At 32.5% G+C, this 23,532-nt stretch overlaps 1 protein-coding gene across 3 annotated transcripts in view; it reads right to left on the minus strand.

The window, feature by feature from the left end:
* Nucleotides 1-2,059: 2,059 nt before the first annotated feature.
* The window catches only part of LOC109375498 (protein lunapark), a 31,561-nt gene continuing 10,088 nt past the window's right edge, over nucleotides 2,060-23,532 (minus strand). For all 3 annotated transcript variants that reach the window (XM_019630884.1, XM_019630885.1, XM_019630886.1), the window contains 4 exons: nucleotides 15,609-15,667; nucleotides 8,071-8,111; nucleotides 2,243-2,326; nucleotides 2,060-2,160 (listed from right to left, as the gene is read on the minus strand). In XM_019630884.1, the coding sequence (XP_019486429.1) occupies nucleotides 2,101-2,160; nucleotides 2,243-2,326; nucleotides 8,071-8,111; nucleotides 15,609-15,667 (244 nt within the window). In that variant the 3' untranslated portion in view covers nucleotides 2,060-2,100. The remainder of the gene's footprint in view (nucleotides 2,161-2,242; nucleotides 2,327-8,070; nucleotides 8,112-15,608; nucleotides 15,668-23,532) is intronic.

Raw genomic sequence — 23,532 nt, forward strand, 5'->3', positions numbered from 1 at the left:
ACTAGATTGAAGAACAAAACGACAGCAACTTGTCTGTTCCCCTTCCCCCAACTCCCCAGCACTGTTCCCATCCCCCCAATTCCCCAATAAAAAATTAAAAAAAAAAACCATAAATAAAATGTATGACAGAGTTACCTATAAAAATAACAGGAACCTAAAAGAGATTTGACAGGATGAATTTAAACAGCAAAGCTAAATAATAATTCTCAAAAAGTAGGATTAAGTTGAAATTGTTTAGAATTTTTTCTAAATAAGAAAAAAAAGCCAAACAGCAATTAATTACAATAGACCTGGAAGAGCTAGTATTACTACAATAGTACACTCCAGAAAGAATTTTTTTTTAAATGGTTATAAGCTTCTTAAGGTCAAAAACCATATTTTAACCATTTGTTTATTCCCCATGGTGTCTGTATTTTCTTTTAAATGAACAATTCATTTACATATAGCTAAATGTTAATTTTACAGAAAAGAATATCTAAAAGCAGTACCACAGGAATCCAAAACAGAAAGACCAGCAATGGTTTTTCTATAATTATAATATGACATTAGAAGGAAAAAATGTATTTGGATTTCAAAGTTTCTAGGGAAAGATAACTTTAGCTCTTGAAGTAACTTATGTTGCCTAAATATTAATAAACACTTAAGAATGTCAGTAAAGGGGATCATACATCTGTTCTTCTTTAGGAAGAGAGAAAGAACAGAATTTTTCAAAAGTAACAGCAACAGCTTTCTGCAAATTATCACATTTTAAAAAAGTATTTACTAAGGTTCTTCAGAAAATATTTTTGAAAAGTTAGTACCAGTTATACAAATGCTGTAAAAATTACAGAAACCTCACCTATAGGCCAAAAAACATTTTTTTATAATTACTAGACAGAAGTATAAATTGTGGAAAAATTTAAACTGATTATTAAAGAAGTTTCATTGCAAGTATGTATGCCTAGTTTATTTTTTTTTTATTTTTTTATTTTTTAGCTGAGCCATCCTGCTACCTGTTGGCAGCTCGGTGACTGCTCAGCTCGGGCTGGACTTGAACCACTGTTGCTCAGAGCTCAAACTCTTGAGTGAGCTCTTAACCAACTGAGTCACTCGGCCGGCCCTGCCTAGTTTATTTTAATCATATGTAAACTTTTACATTTACCAAAAGAGCAGGCTCATATTTCTAAAATCCAAAATCCTACTTCTGGAATATGAGAGAGGATGGAATTCTTCACACATAGCTCTGCCAATTAGAAAACCTAAAACTATAACATTATGGCTTACTTAATACCCATCATTTTTGTGGATATTTATTTATAAAAAAATTGGCTTCTCAAAGTTCTAAATGTCATCCTAACTTTATAAACCAGACTACAATTCTGGTGATTTAAAAAGACAGATGTTAAATTTTTTTAAATAGTATCTTCTATATTAGCAACAAAAGCATTACAAACAATATTATTATATTCTAGATAAGAGAACAAAGAGGGAAGCCAATGCAAACTCAAAAATATCTTTTCACATGTCAGTCTTGGGGATACTCTATGTAACCAGTTAAAATAATGATTTTTTTAAATTTTACATAATATTAAATGACAAAATAAGTGATGGTTTCACTAATAATCTGGCAATATTACCTCAAAAAGAAAGACTTAATGTTGTATAGCAGTAATTCAATTTTTTTCTCATTTCTAAATTACTTTATTCTCTTTCTAAATAAAAGTGTTATTTTAGAAGAAACTTCAAATTTGACAAAAATCTTCATTAAATTTACCTCAAAATTAAATCATAAAACATAAGAATTTTAAAAACAACAGATATTCCAAGTGATCCTTATTTAAAGGTGGGGGGGGAAACCTTACAAAATATTGGTGAAATTACTTAAGATTTCAAAAGATTAAACTAATTACATATTAAATCTCAACAGATACCTTATCATCATAATCCTGTAAAATCAAAATGAAATAAACCTATTGCCATCACTCCAAGTCATATCCCAAATTACCAAACAAAAATTAACATAAAAGCATTCTACGTAAGTTTTTATACACCTCTACCACACTTTTGAACTCACTTGGGTAAATATGGATCTTTCCAACAGCAGCAGCAGTTTGTACAAAGTTATTTACCTTGTCCAGGTCTTGCAGCTACAGCTGCTCCAGCAGATGGCGGCTCAAACTCCTGTCAATTACAATAATGTTATTACAGTGACCTATTACAATGTGCAATTTGTAATAAAATAGTAGTGATATCACAGACTTACCTTTGCTTTCTTTGGGTCTGGATCAAACCTTTCAAGAATTAATTTAGCCGTTTTATAAGTTTCTTTTTCCATGACTTCTTCAAGCTGCGAACAAAAATTTCCATAAATTGTTACATTTTAACACACACACATTACTTATTTTATAAGTCCTAGTCAAAAAGTGTTCAAATATAAGGCTTAAAATAAACAGCACATAATATATCCAGATAGCATGAAAGACTTCCTACATTCAAATAATTAAAATCCAGATTTCAAAATGACTTCTAACCTCTAATGTTACTTGTATTTAACAGCTTTACTGCAAGGAAATACCAAATATTGCTAATTGTTTACATATAATGAGGAGAATAATTACATGCACCAACTTCAATAATGGAATGTGCAAAAATCTATCAGCCATCATTATTGGAAGTTATTAGACATGACAAGCAAATGACAGGCAATTCCTCAGATTTATTTCCTCATAGCACTTAATGCTATTAATTTAAAGAAGGTCGTTAGCCAAGAGCTTTACAAAATAAAATCTCTGTGCCAATTAACTGCTGTCAGCATCGATTTTAGATTATTTATTAGCAGAAGCAATTAGCTTGCTGCAAATGCAGTGAAAACTCACTAACTGGGAGAACAGCCATGGAATTGGCTCAAATGACTTTAAAAGCTGAAGCTCCCCCTTTTTTATTTAGATTCACACAACTTTAGAGGAAAAAAACTGAACATAGTAAGAATTTAAGTAAAATTTTTACTGAGTTCTATGCTCACACTAGGAGCCGTAATTAAAACATTTCACTATTATAGCATTTTATTTACAATGCACTCAAGTCACTTTATGGCTTAATACATGGGTTTAATTTTAAAAGTAATCGCTAGTAAAGTATCATTTTAGCAGTTATGGCCCAATATCAGAAAAAGTTTAACTTTAGTGTTAGTCAAAGTTATGACAAATAGTTAATGCATAAAATAAAATGCTTTCACAAAAATTGGAACAGAACCTTTTCCTTCTCGGTGACCACTGATAGCCACTTAGATTCATTAAATGTCATATTCCAAAGGACATTTATTTTTAAATGCAACACAGAGCACATTTAACAAATTAAAAATACAGTTAAAAATATGCTGCCACAATAGTAGTTAATAGATTCCTCATTAAAAACTCAATTTAACATTTAAGAAGCTAAGTGCTTAGATGAATGATTTATTAACCCTGATTTAGTGAAACTAAAACATTTTCCTAATTATTGCAAAATTACAATAAATTCTCAAAACAAGAAAGTTTAATTTTCTGATGTAAAGGAAATGTTTGTAATAGCACTTTAGAGTTAGAGAACAACTGGGAATAAGGTTACAGAGAGGACATCACAGAATATATCCCCAAATCAACATAATCTACATGGATTATCAAAGAGCTGAATCCCTGATCTCTACAAATTAATTTTTGATGTTTTAGACCAATGCTGTGGCAATAAAACTTTATATAATGATGGAAATGGTTTATATCTGCACATATAGTAGCCACTAAACCATATGTGATAAATGAGCACCTAAAATGTTGCTCATGCAAATTGTAATTTTATTCCATTTTAAATAATGTAAATTTAAAAAGCTACATGGGGCTACATAACAGCTTAATTAACACACTTATCCATACAACATTTTAGTGAATAACTTGATTTAAATAGACATTCTGACCAGTGGAAAGAACATAAACTTGAAACTCTGAAGTTAGAAAAGAACTGGGTTCAAACCACATCTCTATTCTTAATCAGTTAGAAAGACTTTAACCAAGTCTGTTAGCCTCAGTTACCCCTTTTGTAAAGCAGATACATTAAGATTGTCTTCATAGCACTGTTGTGCAATTTAAATATAATAATGTAGGAGAAAGAGTCTATAAAAGTACCTAACACAATAACACATAATTTTCAATGATCTCCCAATTATTCAGAATGGGTCTGAAACAAACAAGTGTTTTGAAACAAGTTGGTTTCCAGATATCCAACATATTAATCCCAGAATTTAGGAGTGAGAAACTGAAATCTCAGAATGCCCTAAATTATGTTACTCTGTATTTTTCAAAATCTTTTATATATATGATATTTCAAATAATAAGGAATGATATAATAGAGTGAATTATTTTACTGTGATATGGTTATACTAAAAGTTTCAGAGTTTTTTATTTTAAAAAGAGAATAAAATATTCATTTATTAGGAATCAACATTATTTTGAAAAGATTTTATATTTTAATAACATATAACAATTATTTCTACCTGGTATAGACATTTCATCATAGCGAACAAGAAAAAGGAATACTAACACAAATAAATGTCAGGATTTTTTTTAATTTTGAAAAATAATTCCACAAAAGTTTGATATTTAAAGTATTATTCTTGAAATAAAATTTTAAAACACACAAAGCATTAACTGCCCTATCCAATATTCTTGATTTTTGTTTCATGACAAATATTCCAGACACAGAAAAATTTCTTTCGTTTTGCATTGACTTGGTCAAATTATTAAGAATATGCCAAAAAGCATCTTAAATTCAGAGCAGTAGGGTACTGTTGTATCATTTAAGCTCGTGTTTTTACAACAATGAAAATATTGTCTGCTTACTCTCATTTGGGTTTTGCTGTTGAAATCAATATTGTTTTTACCAATTCAGATTTTATACTATTTTCTGATTTCACATAGGAGTATTTCACAATAATAGTCACATCTTTTCTCTCTCCATTTCTTCTGTTACAGCATTTACAAAGATCTGTAGCCTATGGTGAATATTCAAACACTGGAAAATGCCAGCAAACATTATTGGGTAATATAAAAATGTAACATTTGAAATGCTAGTGAGGTTAACAGCACTACACAGACTCACATGCTGAAATTGCCAATTTAAGGACATCCTTTGCTTCAAAAATTTATTTCACAGAATAGCATTCACAGGATTTTGTAAAAAGTATATTATGTGCATAATTTATTTGTAAGAATAACTCACCATTAATAACAGGCAGGCACATAAAACATACTTATAACATGGCCACAAAAGCAAGACTGACTAATTAGATTGTGCCACTTCTCTTCTACATGCTTTTTGTCCTGTTTCCAGAAATGTCCACATTAACCTATAGCTCAACATTTCAGAATTTTACTCTTGCTTTCAACTGACATTAGTGGATTCCTTTGAAACAGTAACATTTGTAATTGACTGTTAAGCTTTAATTCTCAAAGAATTATAACACTTCTTCCCATGTTCCCGCTTTCTCAACTGTTTTTTTCTCAGGATTTGGAAAACCTTAAATTTCCTGAGAAATGCCAGAAAGGGGCTACCACATAGAAATACTAATTTGGAAAAAACATGGCATTTTCATGAAGCCACTTAAAGAGGTCATTTTGACTCATGTTTTGGATGTTGTCTTTGAATTGTTTTGATGGGATGTTCATGGACGCAGAGGGATTACCTATTGAACAGTGATTTTTTTTTTTAAAACCAAATGTTTTTTTTAAAAACCAACCACAAAGTATGTGAGTGGAAAAAAGGACACATTCAGACTTGAAAGTTTTTTAAATAACTAAACATTAACTCCTAGCTTTATTTTAGTAAGTACTTATATTAAGTTCATAGATTTAAAACATTGTTAAGATATTACTCATTTTCCTTTCTAATTTAACTTTTTAATCAGATGATAATTCATGTTCATTGTTACAAATTACACTTTTACAAATTACAAATTACATTACAAATCTATTCAGATTAAAGAGATACATCCCTAAGGAAACTACCTTTAATAAAATGTCAAGTAGTAAATATAAACTTGTATTAATTTTATTAGTAAGAGAAGGTTTAGGAGTTGAATAATTTTAGACTGATAGTTATTTTTCCCATTGGCATTTCAACAATAAAAGTACTTTTAAGGCTATAAATGAAGAGTTTAAACTTGTAAACATCAATGAACAAGATCAGTTTTGATTACATTTAGGTTTTGCTCAAAGTAATGTCCCTTCCTTCTTCTCTCATTACCAGCAAAATCATTAGCTAGCACTGTGCTATTTACTAATTCACCTCTAACACCTATTGTTCTAAACAAAGTGTAAAGTTACTCAAACAAAGCAGTTTTGTTAAGGGCTTGAGCAATAAAGTCCAGGGACTAGTTCCTAGTAGCAACAGTATTATAACTAGCAATGGTCAAGTCAATGTAAATTGTGTTCACTAATTAATGAGTTAGAGCAGCCAACTTATTTTTCTTTAATCATACTACAAGAGAAATTCCACAGTGAACTATTTAACATGATGCTTCATGAACCATTTAGATATACATATACACAACTACTGAACCCTAAACTGAATTTTCCAACTGTCAGGCCTAGATGAAGCATCTTTTATGCTGTGATTCCTTCAAGGGCTATTGAAGAAGAAGTAAATAATTTGGCTGGCCCTTTCACAGAATTTTCCAAGTCTGCTCTGTTACTCTATTGAGTTTTTCCCCAATTATATGTGCTCCAAGATTGTGTTTTCTGGTGATGTGATGCCACTGATATTGAGACAGCTTCTCATCACTTAGAATTTTTAATTTTCTTCTGCTTTGTCCTTTTTTCTTTTGTCTTCCTCTGTGTCTTTTCTACCTTAATCAATATTTCTCCATTTTGGTACAAGTAGCGCTTGGCTCTGACCATTACTACCAGCTCTTCTTTTTATCACATCGGCAAACCAAACCAAGCATATCACAACTTCTACATTACTAAGAACCATCAGTATTTTCTCACTTTGAATTCTGGCTGTGCCATAATGTACAGAATGTCAGAAATATAATACAATATAATGGGAATGTTTATATGTTTCAATTTAGGACTATCAAAAATGTTAATGCAATTCTGATAAATACCTCACAGAACATTGAAGAAGCATCAAACAAAACAGATAAGGAATCCTTTCAGAATTAAAGTTCCTTTATTTTTCAGGTACTTAAAACCCTTAAGACCAGTGTCTTTTATTACCAATTCACAGAACAATTTTTAACATTAATCTTAACTTTCATAATTTTTATTAGTTTCAAAATAATTGTTACATATTACATGTTAGGTTAAAATACACTGATCATTTTCATCTGATTAAATTTAACTAAATAAGTTTCCATATAGCATAATACTATCAACTATCAAATACTACAAAAATAATTACATGAAAAAATACATGTAAATTCAAGACAAAAACCAAATTCAATTCACTTATTAGAGACTATTATATATTAACCTCTAAATATCTAGGGCCCTTCCTTTCTTACTCTTGATCCGCTTTCCAACGGAAAGAATATCGGAAGAATGTACTTTACTGGCCCCACAAATAGATACTCATGTAATCAGAGTTGCTGATAGAAAATGGATAAAACCAAAGAAAAAAATTCTCTCTTGCTCCCTTTTTCTTCATCCTTTTCATGTTAAATTTGTTGTTAACAACCAACCTTCTTGATTCCCTCTTAGCCTTATCGTGTCAAGAAAACCTGAGAACTGACATAGGTAGATGCTTAGTCCTTTTTTGGCCCTAATCAATAATCAATCTGGACACCCACCTTTTTAATCCCTCTGCCTCATTTAGTCTTCCAATATCATTCATTTACTTACTTCTCAGCTTCCAACTGACATAGATTCTCAGAATCTCAAAAGTCCATATAACTACTTTTTCCTGTCAATCATTATTAACTAGCAAAAATACTCATAACTTAGCTTCATCATTAAAATGCTATCTAAAAGCATACTTGTTTCTTAGCGAACCATTACTTATATAAACATTAATTATTCAGTTCTTAATTTATTAGTTTTATATAAGTTAAATTTAACTTACTATTTTTTTCTTCTTTGATTTTAAATCGTCCAATGCTTCATCTAGAAAACAAGATTTAAATCAAAGCTAAATCAGATATTAAGTACTTAGAGATAAGAAAAAAATCATGCCAAATGATATATATAGTAAGCAACTACAAGAAAACTTTCTCATTTTAGGATTTCTCACCAGTGTGTACAGATAAAAATCATCACAATCTTTACCCATATATATTTCATATTTTTGTCTATATTATATATTACAAGCAAAGTAGGGAAAAAATGGACTTTACATAGAATACAATACTTTTCCAAATTTAAAAAGATATATTTTTATGAATGTTTTCAGAAACATTAGAATTACTTCTCCTTCCTTCCTTTTTTTTTTTAATTAAAGTTTATTGGGGTGACAACTGTTAGCAAAGTTACATAGATTTCAGGTGTACAATTCTGTAATACATCATCTATATATCACATTATGTGTTCATGACCCAGAGTCAGTCCTCTTTCCATCACCATATATTTGATCCCGTTTACCCTCCTCATCATTCTCCTTCCTTTCAATATCCCACCCGAGTTTACAAAATTAATGCCAAATCTCTTTTTATGCATTGGTAATAAAAATGTTCTTTGTTTATAAATGCATAATATATTTTATTAAGTTATTCAACCTTCAAGATACTGAGCAGTAATAAAGAAAACCTTTTGAAAATCTCCAGCATTATACATGCAGAGGGAATTGGAAAGGAAGAAGACACTAATCACTTTTCAAAATTAAACTTTTCTAAGATTTCCCTGCTTATTTAGGTTAGCACAGTGTAAAATGAAGAATCATTTAAAAAAATATCACTTATGAATGTCAATGTTGGCTTTACAAATTTATTTCAGGTTTCTAGTTTTTATCTAAAAATATTTAACTAGCACAAATAGGAATACTATTCCAGCTGGAAAGATGAAAGTTATAACTTGATTTAAACATTTTATCAAATAAGATTAAATAATTGTTTTTAATTTTTAATTAAATTTATAAATGACTTTATCTCTTCATTAAAGTTCTGGGGTAGCAAACACCTGACTATCCAATTAAATATATATCATTTATGAAAAAATCCAAAAAAATACAAACTTATAGAGATGACTTACTTACAAAAAAAAATTTTTTTTTCAAAATACATTAAATAGTCTTTAATAAGCTGGCAAACTTATTACTAAAGGGGAAAAAAATTTGCTGGCATCTTTAAAGAAAACAGACCTCTTTGGTTAGATAAGACCAAGCCAAATATCTATCCTTTAACCAAGAGGTCAGCAAGTTTTTTCTGTAAAGGGCCAGACAGTAAATAGTTTAGGATTTATGGACAAAAAGGCAAAATCAAGTTGGTACTTTTAAAGCAAAAGAGAAATTCCACAAATCTTTGATTGACAAAATTCAAATATAATGATAATAATGAGTTCAAGTTTTTGTTACAGGTTTAGCAATGAAAATAATGGAACTATTTTCTTTTTGTGTGGAGGGATAACACTGCACTTAATTGAGATTCAAAGTTAGTGTTCCCTTATCATCAAATTGCAAATTTTAATCTGTTAATGTTGATCTGTAATGGGATTTTACACACTGGATTTTTGAAAATGTTTTTTCACACAGATAGATACTGCTAAATACTGAAGTCAGTCCACAAGCACATGATTTTTATTGAGCATATTGATTGTCTGGAAGGCATTTATAGAATTCTTCAGATTTTTCTCTTGATATTTGCCTTTTATCATGCCATTACATGGCAAGTTAATCACTTCTGATTGAACATTAGTGGAAGCTCCTCAATTGTACAGTTAAATGGATTTTGAAATATGGAAATTTCCTGACATTTGCATGAGCTCTGAAAAAAACTGCTGAAACTGTAGTTTGAGTTCAGATTATGTATCTGCTGCAAATTTGTGTGGAATAGAGATCTTGCTTGTTTAACTTTTCATAGCATTTTTTAAATTACTTTTTGTCATTACAATGTTGTTTTCTAAATGACTTTATGGCAGTGAAATTTTCACATATGGGATTGTTTTGTCTCGCACTCTTAGGTTAAATTCATTAAGAACCATTATCAAATCTGCAGCAAAAGTCAATTTCCAAAGCTGGACAGCGCGTTCATTCAGTGTCTGAAGGTGTTTCTTCTCACTCCAAAACTTTCAATCTGGGCTCTGAACTCAAAAATCACAATTAGACTTTACCACTGCTAAGCCATCAAACTACTGTGTGGTACAGCAGGTCTAGATATTCAGCTTCTACTTCTGATAAAAGTTCACATAAGTGACGATGGTTAAGTCCATAACAACAAATAAAATTCCCCATTAACACTACTATTAGTTTAATAACACACGATAAATTCAAATATGCTCTGCGAATTACCGGCTGTTGAATAGCACAGTGAATAACCATAGAATTTAAATGCCTTACAGTTTCACAAGCTTTGTAAATTAATCCAACTAAGCCTTTTTCTGCTTGACACATATTTTTACAATAGTTGTAATATATCTTAGCAGGTTCCACTTCAGGTTGTACTGAATTAGTGTTTTTTCAGCTTCAAAATATTCTCTCCTGGAATTGTTCTACACAAATTTTTCATAGAGGCTAACTCTTCAGTCACTTCAAGCTCAGTACTGAATCCTCAAATAAACTACAATTGAGCGGTATCAATAACATTTGTCAACTCATCAAGAGCCAAAAAAGATTAACTCACTTGAATTCATTTCCTTATTTTTAAATTGACTATGTTGCTTACAATGTTCTCACTTCTTCAAGCAATAGTTGTTGCTTGCCAAAGACTACTAGCCAAACAAGTGTATTTTCTCTGAACACATTTCTCCAGCTGCTTCAAACAAACACAATTTAATTAACTCACCATCAGTAAGTGGCTTTCTTTGCTTTGCAAATAAGCCATTCAGAAACTCACTTTGAAGTTCCATTTTCACTTTTTATTTTTATGAAGAATTTCTGCTATGACAAGATATTACATTTTAAATTTTTCTGACCATTGCTTAGCTGTGAGTTGGGAATATGATGAGTACTTGGTATGGTACTCATTAGTCAATGAGTACTTAGTGTGGTATTAGTTAATGTATATTTTATTCTTTTAGCACAGCTATAATGTCACTGCATAATAAACACAATGCTTTGTGTTTTGATAACAAACGTCTACACTCTATTGTATCCTTAAAGTGCAACATTCAGAGTCCAATTTTCTTTCTTGTTTTTACATAATGAGTTTACACTGGTAACAAAAAATAAAATTGCCACAATACAGCAATGCAGGTGGCACTTGAAATGCTGTCAAGTTAAAACTATGTCACTGTGATTTGTTGTGCATCCTGTAATAGTCTGAAGTGTTGAGAGCACCACATACAATCTTCCACAATTACTGAACTCTGCTATTATAGAATGAAAGCAGCTATAGACAACATAAATGAATGGGCATGGCTGTGTTCCAATAAAAACAAAAATTTGAATTCCACACAAAGTTAACATTTCACAAAATATTCTTCTTTAGAATTTTTTCAATGATTTAAAAATGTAAAAACCATTCTTAGATCATGAGCTGTACAAGGTGATGGGCAGGACTTAACTTATGGGCTTAGTTTGCCATCCTTTAATTTAATCTATAATAGGTCTGACTTGTAAAACGAAGGAAGTAGAACTAATAGAGAACAAAAAACAAGAATACACCAATAGCTTCAGGCATATATATATACACACACACACATATATGTGTGTACATATATATATGTACACACATATATGTGTGTGTGTGTGTGTGTGTGTATATATATATATATCCAAAAAAAGTGTACACAACTGTATTAAAATTACACTGATGGTAACCACCTTGAGCACCTCTTATAATTGCAGAAGTCAAATGTGACTTGTATTATATTGAGTATTACAATTTAATAGTTTTTTCCTTTCTTAAAATGCGTATACATTTTTTTTGGCACCCTCTATATATATACCCTGACATTAAGCTTTAAAAACACGTATAAGACTACAAGACAATCTTTTATGAAGTCTATTTTAAATGTGACTTATGCATTACTTATTCAAACACTCAAATGAATTAGCAATTTTTTTAAATGAAAGGATCTCTAATATAAATTTTTAAAGCAAAGATTCTTTTTTTTTTTTATTGTTAGTTTCAGGTGTACAGAACAATGCAATAGTTACCCTTTTCACCCTCACAAAGTAACAACTCCCCTCCCCCCATCCACTGCCCTCCCACCCCCGATATCATGCTTATCTATTACAATTCCATTGAATCCGTTCCCGCACTCTACTCCATGTCCCGAGGTTATATGTATATATAATTATAGTTGACATACAGTATTATTCAACATCAGTTTCAGAAATACAATGCGGTGATCAGGCCTCTACAGGAAATCAGTATGGAGGCAACTCAAAAATCTGAAAATGGAACTACCTTACGACCCAGCAATCCCACTCTTAGGTATTTATCCAAAAAATCCCAAGACATTAATCCAAAAAAATATATGTACCCCTATGTTCATTGCGGCGTTATTCACAATAGCTAAGACTTGGAAACAACCAAAATGCCCATCGGTAGATGACTGGATTAAGAAACTTTGGTACATTTACGCAAAGATTCTTTTATATAATTACCAGGTCCTGATGTGCCTATTTGTAAGTTAAATGTTCATACATTTGATTTCCTAGAAAAGTGTTTCCAAAGACTTTTTTAAAATAAGGTTTCTTATATTTTTCACTGTTTTGTTAGTTCCACCAAGTCAGAGAAGCATATTTGTTTTAAACTTCTTCCTATCCTCCCAGCAGCCACTATATTACTAAATATCACTGGAAACAGTGCCATAAGCTTAATTCCTTTAATCTAATAAAAAGTATCAATATTTTTTAAAACCATACCAAGCCTCATACTTAATGGTTAATCAGGAACTAGACAAGGATACCTGCTATCCCCTTCAATTCAATAATATTACACTGGGTACTAACTCATTAAGGCAAGAAAATTTTTAAAAGAATAAGAGCTGATAAAAGAAAAATTAGTACCATCAGCCCACATGTATATTACACTTTGCAGCGTTTACATGCTTTCACAGAGTTTTAATACTTATAATGTCTTGCCAAAACAAATATTTGTTTCTAATTTATAAATAAGGAAACTGAGGTTCAAAGAATTTAAAATTATTTGTAGAACAAAAAGATGTCTAGTATGGCTGAAGCAAAAGTGAAAAAAGATGAGTGGAAGGAGATGATGTTAGAGAAATGACATAGACTTGGGGTAAGAATTCAGATTTAACTCTGGTTGCAAAGGGAAACCATTATAGAATTTTAAGCAAAAGAGCCACAAGATCTGATTTATACCTTAAAAATAGAAGCCATTGCAGTAGTGCAAGCAAGAAATGATGATGACCTGAGTTATAACTGTGGTAGTAGTAAAGAAGGTTAAAAGTGGTCAGATTCACGATAATTTTGGAGGTAAAGTGATAGGACTTTGAAGGGGAGAGAAATGTATGTTAGATTAAACGGAATATGGCGTGAGCATAGTGTTTTCCCCGCCAGATGATTGTATTGATGCAGAATTATATGCCAATAGGGATAATCCAATAGAAACAGATGATGCAAAAGAGAGGAAAATTCCTGGAAGGGATAACTGCAAGAGCCAAGTTCTTGAGATGGCCAGAGTATCCAGAATCCAAAGCATAAATGAGAGCTTAACCAGAGATGGGATCAAAGTCAGTCTTCCAGAATACCATGAAGATGACAACATACTGAGTAACAGATGGAGCTAACTTGATACATTTGGTGACAGAGATGAGCTCCAATCTGCCTACATCTATTTTTCTCCTTAAAGTGAGACTATCAGCTGAGAGTGGCTGGGTAAATTTTGTGGAGTTTTGTTTGTGGCTTCTGAAATTTTATTTGGTTGCTTAGTTGGCTGTTGCTTTGTTTTATTTTGGTTTTGGGCAGAGAGGCAGGTATTAGTAATGTGAAGAGAAGTACAATTTCAAACAGTGCTCTCAAAGAGAAAAAGTGAATTTACTAAGGAACTATAAAATAGGTCTGTGTAGAAATGTTAAGTATACATTTGGTATTTGCAATCATAGATATTTTTAAATAAGTCTGGTCAACATGTTGTATGACTTTCCTGTAACAAATTTACCTTTTCTACTATAGGCATAGATTAACCATATAAATGTTTTTAACCAGGGTAGGGTTTTGCCAGTCATAGATTAAGCATATAATTGTATTTGAACAAGGTACGGTTTACCAGACAAATAGGCTGGGAAAGAGGGCAAAGAAGTCAAGGGAGTCTGCAAGGGATGGTCAGTGGGCTAGACCACAGAGCCTAAACTGGGTAAAAGTCATGAGCAAGGAGGACAGTTTGAAATCATTTATCTGTATGATCCTTATTTGGATCCTGAGTCAAACACACAAAATATTTTTAAAGCAAATAATACTTATGAGATAATTAGAAATTTAATGTTTATATTTAATATTTTATATTAAGAATTCTCTTATAAGAAACAAATTAACAAACAAAACAAAAACAAACTCATAAACACAAACAACTGACTGGTGGTAACCAGAAGAAAAGGTGGTGGGGGAAAGGCAAAATGGGTAAAGGGGATCAAATACATGGTGACGGATGGAAACTAAACTATTGGTAGTGAGCACACTATAGTGTACACAGAGATAACCAATTACAAGATTGTACACCTGAAACTTACATAATGTTATTAAACAATGTTACCTCAGGACTTCTTTTAAAATTCTTTTTCAGGTATTATAATGTATTGTGTTAACTTTTTTAGTCTTTTATGGATGGATAGATATATTTGGAATATACTTCAGAATAATACACGAGGCGGAGAAGTAAATCGGGGTAAAAATGAGATTGACCATGAGTTCACGATTGTTTAGGTTGTGTGATAGGTATATAAGGGTTCATTATACTCTTCAGTCTACTTTTGCATATGTTTGAAATTTTCTGTAATAAAAAGTTAAAACAAGAAAAAGTAGGTCACATATAAAGTTCATTTCAAGTGAAATTTGCATAGCTTTGGTTAATTACAGTTCATAGGTTTAAGACCTGAAAAATCTTTAAAATCTGTACATACACATAACAAATACAGAAGATTTTTTCATAATTTGCATACTTCAATAAAAACAAAAGCCCAGGTCCTGTGAGGTTCAAGAAAATGGTGCAATTAATAAAATAAATTAAAAGACATGTTACCATATCTTACTCTATAATAAATTTTCTATAGATTAATTTAACAAATATAATTTATCTTGATTTAAAGAAATGAATTATTTTTGTTTTGTGTAAAAATTCTAAATGAACAAGACAGAAACAACAAATAAAAAATAGAACCATCTTGATCATTCATAACCTTTCTTACCCTTTACAGTAAACCTCTTCAATATTTACCACGTTGTCATTTCAATGCAGCATTTCACAACCTACCATTCGATTACAAACAATGCACTATAAGATGGATTTTTTAATGCATTTATAAAAACTTAGAAAATCAACTTACTATTTCTTTCTGTTCTCTTCGAAAAGAAGAAAATAAGCACTGTTCTTATGCTCCAGATGCTATAGAGGAAACAAAATTCAGAAACAAAAACCCATCATTAGAATAAGTAAATTAGAAGCCATATAAAATGAAGAAAATACACATTTCCAATGAGAGTTAGGTGGATTATTTCCTTTGATATGTTGAAAATCAAAAACTACTCCTTTCTTTCAGAGACCATCAGAAATCTAACTGTGCTTTCCAAGGAGGAGTTCTCAATCTAAAATCCAAGGACCTTCTGAGGGTCCCCTGAATTGTGAAATTGCCATTGTGTGCATAAATGCATTTCTCTGGAGAGACCACTGCTTTTGTCATTCTCAAAGGTGTCTAGTAACCCCACAAAAGATTAAGAGCAAATAATACAATCAATCCCTTCTTACTAAGTTAAGCATCAACTCCAAAAATTTGTCTATTCCCATGCATTAAGGGAAAATCATGTTGTACAAATCCAGAGCATTATACAAATGTAAGTTGCTACTCCCTTCCTATTATTTAACTTTGGAGGGATGTTCTCTACTAAATAGAATAAGCTATCTGGAGGGGGAAAAAATTTTACCTTCAAATAAATACTTGATAAGTAAATTTAGCTATACACCTCCTTCCAAAGGTTTTATGAGGATAATTGTTCAAGCATTGCATTAATAAGACATCAAATGAAATTAAAAGAATTAAAAAGAAAACCAAAAAATGATCCTAATCACAAACTTATCAAGGTCATCTTTTAAATTCAAAGTAAATATAGCAAAACACCACTTTCTCCATAGAACATGACAAAATAAATATACATTTTTCATCATTTTATAAAAGAAATAAATTATATCTGTATATAACTTCAGATATTAAGCCTGAAAATTAGTTCATTACTCTAAACTATCATTGCTATTCTTGGTAGTCAGCCTGCATGGTAGTCACCAGTGAACACTTTCTTCTGGTATTCACACCATTGTACAGTCCTCTCTCACCAGTGTTGGTGTGTGTGACCCACAGCATATGGCAGAAGTGATAGTATGTCACGTCAGGGTTAGGTTATAAAAGACTACAACTTCCATCTTGGGTCTCCACTTCCCCTCACTATCTTTCTCTATCTTGGATTACTCATTCTGAGAGAAGCCACCTGCTATGACATGAGGACATTCAGGGAACTCTATAGAAAGGCCCAGGAGGCAAGAAACAGAAGTCTCTGAAAACAGCCAGTGATGAGGAGCTGAGACCCGCCAACAACTACATGTGTGATCTTGAATGTAAACTCCCCAGCCTTAGTTAAGCCTTGAGACGACTGCAGCCCCAGCCAACAGCTTAACTGCAATTTATACATGAATAAAAGACCCTGAGCCAGAACCACCCAACTAAGCTGCTCCCACACTCCTGCCCCTCACAAACTGTGATAATAAACATTTGTTGTTTTAAGCTACTAAACTCTAGGGCAATTTGTTACACAGCAATAGATAACTAATACAAGCTTTTTTTTTTAAAGATTTTTATTGGGGAATTAGAGGGATGGGAACAGAGCTGGGGAATTGGGGAGGGGGAACAGACAAGTTGCTGTCGTTTTTGTTCTTCAGTCTAGTTGTGGAGGACGTTGCTTCACTGGCCCAAGTTGGCACCATCATTGCGCTCTTCCCGGGCGAGGCAGATCAGTCGCCAGCTTCTGGATGGCCGCTCACTGCGGCTGCTGGCCGCTCACGCTGGCTGCTGGCTACACACGGTAGCCCTTGGCAACCCACTGCCACAGGGGCTGCAGCCTATGCCGTTGCCGGCGACTCACGGCAGCCCAGCTCCAGGTTGAGCTGTTGTTCAGCATCTTAGCTGTGGAGGGCAGTGTCACTGGCCCTCATATGTGGGATCCGAACCGGGGCCCTCTGGCGTTCCAAGCCAGTTCTTAACCATCGCGCCACTTGGCCGGCCCTAATACAAGCTTTTTTATATTGCTATAATTTATTTTCATGATATGAAAACACCAAACAACCAGCACCAGGTTCCTACATGTTACTTGGAAAACGACTTAAGACTAAAAAAGACACTGAGCATTGTCCTTATCAAGGTAAAAAAGATGAGAGAAGGTTAAACATACTGTTCATAACCCTCAAAAGATCCTACAACAATAGAAAAGTTCTATACTATTTATCCACTGCAAAGCCACTGAAACAGTAGCAAGCTGAGGAATGATTTAGAAAAAAAAGTACAAAGAAAACAGAAAAGACAAAAGAAAGAATTGGAAAGATTGTGACTAGAATTCTGTAGGAAATCAAATTAAATGAGTAGCTACTTTTTTAAAATCACATACAAATTTCAAAGTGTAAAAACTACAAGAATTGAAATAGGCTCCCTTACTTCAAAATAAAACTCACTAATTCCCCTTTGTAGAAAATAAATTCTCCTTTTGGTTTTTATCAGAACTGCCACAGGAGAAAATGAGCAATGAAACAATACAAATTTTCATGTGTCAAGTCTTCAAGACTTGACAAGGTAGAATATCTGAGTTAGCTATTCTTTAAGGCTAAATTAAATGAAATTCTTCTGTATTTTTTAAATAAAAATTAGAAAAAGAATTAAAGTACTTCAGGAATCTATGCTTCAATTATCCTGACAAAGGTTTTACTCTCCCAATAATATAATTTATGAAAATGTGGCAACATTTTGTGAAGATATTAAAGACCCTATTAATGACTCCTACTTGAGAATAGTGGCATAATCTCCTCCCCGCCCCCCTTAGAAATCACCCAAACAAGGAGAATAAAAACAAAACTGCAAATTCCTTTTCTGGTAAAATTAAGATATACCTAAACCCAATCCTCGAAATATGTGGAAGGGCTCCCAAAAGCAATAAAGATCATTCAGGGACTCAAAAGACTAGAACCAGAGAAGGAAAACTGTTTATCGCACAAAGAGGCAAGATAAACTTCTCAAAGTATAAAGCCTAAAACCCATGTTTAGAATAATGAAAATAAGATACACATGCTACAGGCAGAAACTCTTCAGATTGGTTCCAACAATAACTCAGACAAGGCATAGCTTAAAGAGAAATCATTCATCTTTTCTGCTAAACTTACGTGCTCTCATTCCAACAACCCCATAAGCCCTATCCAACTTATTGAAATGTTTCCAGATGAGATTTAAATATTACCTAAAGCTAAAAATAAAAAGATATACAGGCCTCAATATGTATAACTATGTTAACTATGTTGTCCATTTATTTAATCATCAAAGGGTTTAGAAAGAATAACCTTCACATTCAGACAAACTAATAACAATGATTCATTGTGGTATAAAAAATATAGCAGGAATCAAGCTTTACTTTTTTATTTTATCTATTTATCTATCTAGCTATTTGTTTGTTCATTTGTTTTTGGATATAACAATACCATTTTTCCAATGATTTGAAATGTCATCTTTATCATGTATAAAAACCATATAAAAATTCCTTTTGGGAATTCTCATGTCTCATTCTTTGGTCTGTGTCTCTATTTATACACTGTACCAAACTTTTAATTAATGAAGCTTTATAAAACATTTGATGCCTAGTAGACCTCTGCATCTCACTCCTCTCTTTTTTTAGAATTTTCAATATATTCTTATGTGCTTATTTTTCCATTAAAAATTATAGGTGTTCCAAATTTTTAACATATCATTGGTATTTTTATTGTGACCACATTTTTAGATTAATTTAGGGAGAATTTATCTTGAGTCTTCCCATCCAAGAACAGGATATGTCTCTTAATTAAGTCTCAGTACATAATTCTTTAAATACAAAATTCTATCAAGTGACTATCATTATTCAATACTTATCAATATTATGAAAGGAATACTTTTGTAGGTAAGAAATGATTTTCCTACCTACAAAAGTAAATATAGTTGACCCTGAACACAGGTTTGAACTGTGCAGGACCACTGATATGTAGATTTTTTTTCAGTAAATATATTTTCTCTTCCTTATGATTTTCTTAATATCGTTTTTTTTTTCCACTAAGGTACTTTATTGTAAGAATACAGTATATAATACATACAACATATAAAATAAGTGTTAATCAACTGTTTCTGTTATCCATAGGGCTTCCGGTCAACAGTAGGTTATTGGTAGTTAAGATTGGGAGTCAAAAGCTAATGAAAATTTTTTACAATGCTGGAGGTCGTTGCCCCTAACCCCATTGCCCACTCCTACCCCCACACTGTTCAAGAGTCAACTGTATTCTCCTTAAGTAAATATTAGGAAATGTTCACAGATACCTTCTCCTTTAAGAGCCAACTATAGTTGAGAGACACTGTATTAGAGTGCATAAAACAAATGTTTAACTTTCCTCAAAAGGCTGGAGGAAGAGGAGTGTGAAGGAGGCATAAAAATTGGTAAGATCAAAGTTCTATCCTCAAATGGCTTTCAATTTAGTAGAAAAACAAGAAAACATGAGAAACAGGGACAGGGCCACCTTCTTCAGTTCTTTTGCTTAAAAATTTCTCCCATAACCCCATTTAAGCAGCAAAAAGAAAAAAGAAAAAAAAAAACAGAAAAAATGTGGCTAAATCCTCTGAGACGGTGAACATTTTATGCTATTAATAATGATCTTACAGCAAATGGAATTTCTAGAAAGTTATAATCTGTAAGAATAAGGTAATCAGGAATAAAAGTGTAAAAGATTACCTATAGAGTTAGTTAAGGTACAGATAAAGCTTAATAGTTGTTCATTCTTAGGTAATGAACCAACTCTCAAGGTAAGGCATATCTGCCAGCATAATGCAGAAATACAAAATTCTGACTATACCCAAACCTTCCCTCACTATGGAATATATAACCTTAATGACTCCTATGAAATAAGTTCAGCATTTAGATTACAATTTCAGTTTAAATAACAGTTGAAAAGATTAAAAGATATATTATTCAACTTGAAAGGCAGAAAATATCAAGGTCCTCCATATTACATCCTGAAAAAAAGATATAATAAAATCTCAAAGCATCTTATAAAGAGTGTTGATAGTCTACCATAAAAAATAATTTTAGAATAGCAATGACTTGCAATATATGCTTAGCCCTGAATCCATGACCTCTCTGTCCAGTAAAAGCATTTGGGAAACTTGGACTGCAGAGACAAGTCACTTTTTGTAGTTATCTGGTGGATTTCTATGCTTTGCAATCAACGTGGAAAGTAATGAGTAAAGCAGTACATGTTATTGCTCTTTCTGCCTCCATTTCTTTAAGTAAACCCTGGTCCAGATCTCAAAACTTTTGTTTCCAAAGAAAAACAGTCCAGGGCTAAAGCCTGGGCAATAGCTCACATTTCACACAAAAGAAAATGTCCTGTGGTAAGCCTTCCTTCTATCTACCACAACATCCACTTTCACAATGTTGTGTTTTATTTCATGCTTTTTTGATTGTCATCAATCAGAAGGACAATTCTATTCTTTGTTGGATAACTGGTCTATGCTTCCAAAAGTGAAAAGCTCACTGAAATAGAAGCTGCAGCAGTTGAGAATCAGGTCACAGATGTGAATGAGACAAAGTGAGAAATGGCTCTGAAGCTTAACAAGCCAAGAAATACTAGATGCAGGTGATGCAGAACAGGCAGAAGGACACAGTAAGGATAATAAAGCTTCAAACTCAAAACAGTAGAAAGATCAAACTGAAGAAATAATAAGCATTTTGAAAGAAATTAAGTTTTTCTACTTTTAAAAACAATTAGTATATGATTTACTTGCCCCAAAAAATGTCTTCTGAATCATAACAGCAGATCCAGTAGATGACAATTTGTGGATAACCATTAAAATCAGCAGAGTAGTCATTCTTTTGCAAATAGACAGAAAGCTTTTATAATCAGAAAATCAATTTTTATATGGAAATGGATGTCAAGTAGATTTTTTCAAAGTTTTTAAAAATGCTTAAGTCAACTAAACATCTCACACTTATGCCCTTTTTAAATTTCTTTTCTCCTCTCTTTTTATGAAAAAATAAAAGGGAAACAAAGGAAAAAGGCTCATCATCATAAAATCCACTACAATACCTGAAAGAAGCATTCCATAGATTTCAAAAGAGAAGGAAAATTGTTAAATAGCAGAGACAGTTATTCTGTAATATGCATGCACTCAATTTTTGGCTCTTTTATCTACATACAAAGTTAAAATTTTATGAGCTCCAAAAGTTCCAACTTGAAAACACGCCCTACACTAAAGACTAACCAAACAAAAAAATTTTACTCTAGTCGTCCCAAAGAAAAAGATCCAACCCTCTCCCTCATGTCAAAACAAAAAACCTAAGTATCACCCTGATTCCTCCTTTTCCCTTACCTCCCATTTTCTCCCATCAAGTTGTCTCAGTTTTACTTCCAAAACATTTACAAGTCATCTATTCATCTCCACTTCCACTGGTCAGTACAATCCATATTCATGGTTTAGAGTAAACTTCTGTAACAGCTTCCTAGTTGATCTCCCCATTTTTACTCTTGTCCTCCCCTTATTCAATCTCTACAAGGCAGCACACATGATCCTCTTAAGTCTCATCATGCCATTCTTCCACTGAAACCTTTACAAGCTTCCCATTTCACCCAAAATAAAATTCAAACTTTTCTCCATGACCCTCCATAATTTATTGGGTCATCGGGAAAGTCATGACGTATTTTTTCTGTTTTTCAATGCAAAATGCATCATGACTTTCCTGACGACCCAATAGATCCTACCTGATTTTGCAAGCTCCCTTCGTACCACTCTTTCTCTCCATCACACATTCCAGATATACCTATCTTTTGGACCCTCAAATAAGTCATGCTCTCTCCTACTTCACAGCCTTTGCATTTTTTTGCTCTCTCTTTTCTCTCAACTCTTTAATTTTGGTTTTGTAAGAAATTCAAACAATACCAAAAAGCATATGGAAAAAAAATCACTACTTAAAATTCCACCACCTAGAGAGAATTATCATTAATAATTTGAGGATAATCATTTCCTACATCTCTTTATGGATATATGTGCTATTATATACTGTATATACAAATAATATTCCATAAATTCTAACTGTTTGCATACTGGTTCTTTCATACTTTAGTTCTCAACTCAAATACCACCTCCTCAAAAGAGACCTTCCAGGACCAACCTAAAGAATCTCTATCACACTGTTTATTTTCTTTGTTGTACTTATCTCTCTCTAAATTAACTATGTTTGTTTGTTTACTTGTCTCTCATTTTTTGTCTATCCAACTCCAATAGAATGTAAGCTCCATGAGGACACAGGTCTTGTCACTACGTTCTCAATCACTAGAGTCTAGCCTAATACACCTGCAACACATTGCAGGTGCTCAATATTTACTGAAGGAACAGATGATGGCTTTGATTTGACATTTATAAGCTGCCAAATCCTAAATTTACATCTCCTATTCAAATTTCTCTCCGGAGCTTCATACTCATACTTAACCATTCTACTTGGCAGCTCTCTCTGAATAGAAACACAGGTATTTAGTCTCAGTGGGTCACCAAACCTGCTCCTCCTAATGTTGTTCCCTATTTAGATGGCACTACCATCAACCAAATTTCCCAAGCAATAAACTTGAATTTCCTCCTTGATGTAATTCTTTCCCTTCACCCCACATCCAACTAACGACTAAGAACCTATCCATGTTGCCTCAATTCTACCTCCTAAATCTCTTCAATCCATCCAATGTGCTTCTCTTCCCTGCTACCATGACCCAAGTGCAAATCACCATCAATCATTTCTCCCCTAGACAATGTAATAACTTTCTAACTTGCTGTTCCAGATGCATTCTTATTCCTAATTCATTCTCCACACTGTAGCCCCAATGGTATTTTAAAAATAACAAAATGAGGGCCGGCTGAGTGGCGCGATGGTTAAGAACTGGCTTGGGACGCCAGAGGGCCCCGGTTCGGATCCCACATATGAGGGCCAGTGACACTG

The sequence above is a fragment of the Hipposideros armiger genome, unplaced genomic scaffold (assembly GCF_001890085.2).
Source record: "Hipposideros armiger isolate ML-2016 unplaced genomic scaffold, ASM189008v1 scaffold_964, whole genome shotgun sequence".
NCBI lineage: Eukaryota > Metazoa > Chordata > Mammalia > Chiroptera > Hipposideridae > Hipposideros > Hipposideros armiger.